Source organism: Notothenia coriiceps, unplaced genomic scaffold (assembly GCF_000735185.1).
Source record: "Notothenia coriiceps isolate Sejong01 unplaced genomic scaffold, NC01 NC01_scaffold00031885, whole genome shotgun sequence".
NCBI lineage: Eukaryota > Metazoa > Chordata > Actinopteri > Perciformes > Nototheniidae > Notothenia > Notothenia coriiceps.
In genome coordinates, this window is record NW_011364586.1 from 343,046 (window position 1) to 349,346 (window position 6,301).

General features: G+C 40.1%; 1 protein-coding gene across 1 annotated transcript; it reads left to right on the forward strand.

Annotated features, from left to right (window-relative positions):
* Window positions 1-630: 630 nt before the first annotated feature.
* On the forward strand, window positions 631-5,740 carry LOC104960526 (pyruvate carboxylase, mitochondrial-like). The gene is made up of 4 exons (XM_010788606.1): window positions 631-645; window positions 2,010-2,150; window positions 2,438-2,539; window positions 3,474-5,740. The coding sequence occupies exons 1-4, from the start codon at window positions 631-633 to the stop codon at window positions 3,621-3,623; spliced, it is 408 nt and encodes a 135-aa protein (XP_010786908.1). The 3' UTR covers window positions 3,624-5,740.
* The last annotated feature ends 561 nt before the right edge of the window (window positions 5,741-6,301 follow it).

The window sequence follows — 6,301 nt, forward strand, 5'->3', positions numbered from 1 at the left end:
AAAAGCTTCATAAATGTTGTGCAACTTTTCAAAGAGGTGCATACTGTATATTTCATGTGAGCGGTTGTGAGGAGATGTAGTGTTGTGGTTGAAGACTGTCGGAAGGGAAGGCAGTTGTGTTTTTTCGGCTGCCAGGAGATTGACAAAACCTTATAAGTTGGAGAGAAACAGAGAGATGAAGATTGAGTGCCAGAGAGAGAGCAAAGGCATGCAAAGAAAGCTTTTATTACCAGATACTGAGTGAGGAAAATAGATGAAGAGTCAGAGCTTCCACAGGAAGAGAGATGCAGAATGAAATTGAGATCAATACATACCTGCAGCAGAGTGTATTTCCGTCTTCGCACTGAGACTTAGTTTGGAATATCAATGGAGACTCAGCAGCAGAGATGCCAATGTGAGAAACAAAAAAGATGAGAGGGGAAGGGTCGACTGACACAGACGGATAAAAGAGAAGAGAGGCAGAAGGGGCCAGATGAGGGAAATTAACAACGGCATGACAAACAGTGTGGCTCCAGAAATGGGGAGAAAAATAACAATACACAACGGAAAGCTGACACACGGGAGGACTGACAAAGAGAGAGATTGAAAGCCTGACAGGGAAAGTTGGACAAATGGTAGGATGGAAAAAAAATGAGTTTCCGACCGGTGAGATGAGATATGAGGCGAGGCGTGAGATAAATAGTACAGTGGCTGGTGTCAAAGGAAAAACGCAGCAGTGACCAGAATGATATGAGGAGGGAGGAGAGAGGGCTTAGTCTGGAGACTAACTAACAGAGATTACAGGTGGACTCAACTCTGGAGAAGTGTTTTGTCTCGTTGTCTCTCGTTGTCATTGTCATACTCTGTTTGATGTAGCATTTATCATGAAGTGGGTAATTAGCGGTTTTTTAAACCAGGGTTAAAAAATGTTTATTTCTTTTGTAAAGTTGGTCGTCTCATTTATTGGTTTATAGAGATTGTTCCCTATAGAGCCAACCAATAAGGCGCCATTCGAGGCACTGCAGCTTTGGCATAGGTTATCCATATTTCAACATCAGGACTAAAACTAGATGATGTTGCCTTTCCCGAGGCCAGTGTTGCATTCTTTGCTCCTTTGATGGTCCATTTAACAGGTTCTGTTTCCGAGTTGTTGTCCACCTGTCAGAAACTACATTTTCTGATTATTCAGATGCCACATGAACGCAGCACACATGCATAGTGTAGTCAGTTCAGTTATTGATAGTTGACATGTTTCATGTCCGATATTTGGTCTTTTTGAACATAATGTTTTGGTCACATAACAAAGGAAAAGGCCCATTTTGTATTATAAAGTGAATGATGGTTGGATTCCATTTAGCTTTTTCTTCAGTTTCCTTGCGTTGAGTTCATGTCTCTGACTTTAAGCAGTGCTCATATGAATACCTTAGTCACAATTACAACTGAGAAACTCTGATCAATGCAAATGTTTAAATAATCATATGGCCTGCCTAAAAAACAAACATATAGAAGCTTAAAATCACATTGAAACTCTGCCATCCATGTTATTAGAGACACCTGTGTTTTTCCTATTCTGAGTATATTATCTTTGAGAAAAAGCCTGTTGGAAAGCTTCCCATTTTTCACTCAATGTTTAATAGATTGAGATAAATTAGATTTCTGGACAGTTAAATACAAATGGGTAGCTGATAAGAGCAGATGGCCGCACATGTTATGCAGTTTATTGGTGTGAAATACAGAGATAAGATGCCATTAAACATGTATTTAATTGGTACTCATCAATCTGTCTAAGTCTCTTCTCCTTCACCAAGAGCATGCTGTGCAACACTCCAGCTCAGCGGGAGAGAAACATTGTGCTCAACTCGCTCCACTAACTTGACTTTTTATTTTCACCAAGCTCTGTCTCTCTTTGACTGCTTCAGCTGGACTCGTGTGCTAGGCACTCATGTTTTCATCTTAATATTCTAACATAATCTCATTTGTGTCCCACCTCTCTCTTCTTCCGGCTCTCTCTCTCTGGCCCTGTTCCTCAGGTGGAGCTGGAGAGAGGAAAGATCCTGCACATCAAGGCCCTCGCTCTGGGGGACCTGAACAAGGCAGGCCAGAGGGAAGTCTTCTTTGAACTGAACGGACAGCTGAGATCTGTGCTGGTGAAAGACACTGTCGCCATGAAGGTACACAGAGGTGGGGGGGGCATAGGTTGTTGGCTGGATAAATGATGGATGAGGGAGAGATGGGATATGTATCTCTGCAGGTGAATAATGAATGGATGGAAAAGGGAGAAGTGAAAGAAATGATATCCTCTACTAGAATCCTGACAGTGCACAGGTGTTTTTATTGAGACCAATGAGTAGTGTAGAGGATGCAGAGCACAGAGGTCTGTTCCAATGTCCCGTGAGACGTTGGCTGAATGAATGACTGGACAGATGATGCATGAAGTCTCTGTTTGTCCTCCACCCAGGAAATGAAGTTCCACCCCAAGGCTCAGAAGTCTATCAAGGGTCAGGTGGGAGCGCCCATGCCTGGAAAAGTTGTGGAGGTGAAGGTGGAAGTTGGATCCAAGGTGAGTCTATCATCACATCTCACGACTTTAACTCGACAAGTGCAGACAGTTTGCTTTTTATTCCATCTCCACCCTTAGAGCTGCTTATTTAAATCCTCATTGTGCTAAATCAAACTGTATTTTATGAAGGTCTTGTTATTGGTCACCTACTTATCCAACATTAAGAGAGTTTGGAATTAAAAAGAGGTTTTTAATTAGAATATATATATTGTTTATATATCTAACACAAATATGCCTGCTGGTTATCAGTACAGCTACAAAAGCTGCTAATTGTTGGTTTCCTCTCTTTGGACAATTCATAAGATGCTTTGTTATGTAAAAAGGCAAATCGTCAGAGATTATACAAAAACCAAACTCCCATAATGTTAGTGAAAGTCTGATTTGAGTCATAAACTGTCCGATCGATATATGTGCTGCAACCATAGACTGTATACATAAAGGCTGCAACTCGTGAATATTTTCATTATAATTTAGCCCATTATGTTCTAGGCTAATCATGTGGTCTATAAATGGTTTGTTAGTAGTAAAACATTTCCACATCTTTTTAGTCCAAAACTTAAAGATATTAACTTATATGATATTAAACAGAAAATGCAGGAAATCTCCATATTAGAGAGGCTGCTATTAACCAGGTGAACCAATGATTGCAGCTCTACACCTGCATAGCTTGTGATGCTTACAACACTTCAAGATGAACTTTTTAACACCTTAACTACATGCATGGATCATCTTATTTCTTTGTACTTTTAGTGAACCTCAGTCAATTGTATGGGTTGTATGTAAGCTAGTAGGCTAATATGCTAAAGTCCCACTTGCATATGTCATTCTAAAGTGTGTCCTAAGCTCGAGTCTGGTTTACCTCTGTCTACAGTGCAGTTCAGTGATCTGTGCATTGTCAAGTGTTCTTAATGCTCTGACCTGTGTTTGTGATAAGGTGGAGAAGGGGCAGCCACTGTGTGTCCTCTCTGCCATGAAGATGGAGACCGTGGTCAACTCCCCGTTAGCCGGCACCATCAAGGCGGTGCATGTCAGGGCTGACGCCTCCCTCGAAGGAGGCGACCTGATACTGGAGATTGAGGAGTAGAGGGAGGTATTAAAGTCTCTGAATGATGAGGGGGGGGAGGGGGGGGAGGTAAAAACACTTATCTGTTGCACACAAGCTGCACACAACACGTTGGTGTAAATAGATTATCTGACAATCCTGATACATGAATCTGATGGGGATTCCTTAATGAACTGTACCACTAATCGAACTATATTATCTCTTAGGCGTGGTGATTAGTATTTCAGTACATCTCTTAATGTCCTGTCAACTTGTGGAGAATAACATATCTTAGAAAGACCTATATTTGAATTGTTATACATTCCATTACTTGCTCATCTCACTAGTCTTAAATGTGATGTACTACAAACTGAGCTGATCATGTGTAACTAACAGGGTTCTAACATCTACTTGCAATTAAATGTCACAATTTCCATTGATATGCTGTTGATGTTGCTTAATATATTCAAAGTGTGTAGATGAAACTTTATATTAATGTTTTTCTTGGGTTAGGACAAGAACTATGTATGCTCGCCTTGGCATTACTGATCTCTGAGCGTCACTGACTTTTGTAGGGTAAACATGTACTGTTCTTTCGAAAGACAATGAAGCACACATCTTACGGAAAATAAATACAAATATTAACACAATGAGAGAAGCACAACAGATCAAAGCACTGTTTCAGGGCCAGATGTTTAAAGTGTTTTGCTACTGTATCAGAAATAGTAGATGGTTTACTTTTGGAAAGATCTTCGCTGGTGATGGAAATGTTTCCCCATTCACACCTGTCTTTAAATCCCATGAAGCTGTCGGCCATTTTGGAGACAAACTAACAGGATTAGTCATGTTATTTTTTTGAAGTATATCTAAAACCAATTGAGCTCTATCTGCTGGATTTTAAAAGTGTTAAATCACAGGCTGCTAAAGTATCTTTCTTTTATGGTCTCTCATTTCAAAAAGCTTTCACAGCGCAGCTCGTCCATCTTTTAATAACCAGGAGAGATTATGGTGAACGGTCTTCTGACTGCAAGGGGATTTTAAGGCTAGGTGAAAATGGGATTACATGGTGGTGTAATGGAGGCGTGTGGTGGTATTTTCTGCGGCTCTGCTGATGGATTTTTAAATGAATTCTCTGTCAAATGATGTGAAATTAGCCGGACTAATAACAGGCTCTGGAGACTACCAGTAGCAGCGCTCGGCTTTATATTTCTAATGTGTGTGTTTGCATAAATTAGTGTGGCTGTCTGCAAGCAAATTCACAAGTCAACCAGTCCTTAAAATAATGCACCTCGAGAATTAAATACCTCCTAAAAGCAATTCAATATTCATAACACGCACTGATGCAAACATATTTGTACTAACACTCCCAGCCCTTCTGCTGCCTAGATACAAACAAACACACCTCTCAGTGGTGTTGCGCGGATGTCAAACATTACAGTTCCTGAATTTAACTGACAAGATTCAACCGATTCCACAAATGCCAGACTTCTCAATTATTTGGATGTCTTGAACCTGGAAGTGATCAATGCTAAATTGAATATTTCGCCACCCTGACCACCAGTGAAAGTAGATAAATAATTAGCTCACATAGTAATGACAGTAGGAAAGGAAGCGTCACATCTCCCTGTTATGCAGTGAACGAGCAGAAAATATATGACAGCCTACTTTCCCCAAACATCAATACAGCTTTGATGGACTAATCAAAGCACACAAATAAAGTTGAACTGTCCCGGCATTTTTGCTCCATTACCTCTGAGAATGAGACCCCCTTCTGAACGATGCGTCTATACTAAGCAGTGACACTATGTAAGTACGAAACTGAAACGTCTTCTCGCTCTCCCAAGCCCCCTGTACTCCTGGCTTTATCAATCTGTATTAACTACTGGAATTGTATGAGTGTTTTCAACCAGCTGTTGCAAAATAATGTTAAGTTCCCTCACTCGTCCAACCACCTTTTCATCTCGTCTTTCTTCTCAACAGTGTAAATGTTCACATGTCAGATGGTGGTTTCCTCCAATGCAATAATGTACTGAATCGCAGTGTTTCTCTGTCTTAGCCAGCTGTTATTGTAACAACCATGTTTCTGACAATGTACTGCTGTTATTGTCTGGGGTTAAAAAAAAGAATAAATGGGAGGAAAAAAAGCACATACTCTGTAACTGGAAATATTCTTTGTTTCAGAGAGAGATCCACGTCATTAAACTGTTTTAGATGTGAATTCTTGCAGAGAGTATGAAAAGAGGTGAAATGTATCTTTGCTTTCATTTGTTTTACTAAAGTAAACACATTCACTCTCAGTTTAGCAGATGTGACTGCCTGGAGATACAAAATGTCTCCATTGACTTTCCCTCAAAATATTCATGACAGAGTTTTTTGAATTTCTTTACTAGATTATAGTACTTGTGAATTTTACATTTTAGTTTATTCATTTCCATCTGCTGTAGCAGTTTCAATATTAGTCCTAGGAAAGCTCAAATTAAAGATGTATCTGTTGTGTGTATTGCATTTTCTACACAGTGGGCAAAGAAAGGCCGGCTTCACTGGAAGGTTTCAACCTGTATGATCAACTAATGGCTCATGCTGGCCGGGGTCAAATATGTCTCATAGCTCGAGTCCTGTAATTCATATCTCTTTCAGAATAATGTGTCCAACTAGTATTAATGATTGTATGAACAAATGTTGAAGTGAAAGTACCTTTGTCACAGACCAGGGGCACGCCA

What these genes read in the sequence shown, in the direction of transcription:
- LOC104960526 (XM_010788606.1), top strand. An exon ending in AAGACACTGTCGCCATGAAG is followed by an intron (nt 2,151 to 2,437) that starts GTACACAGAGGT and finishes TCCTCCACCCAG; the next exon opens with GAAATGAAGTTCCACCCCAA. An exon ending in AGGTGGAAGTTGGATCCAAG is followed by an intron (nt 2,540 to 3,473) that starts GTGAGTCTATCA and finishes GTTTGTGATAAG; the next exon opens with GTGGAGAAGGGGCAGCCACT.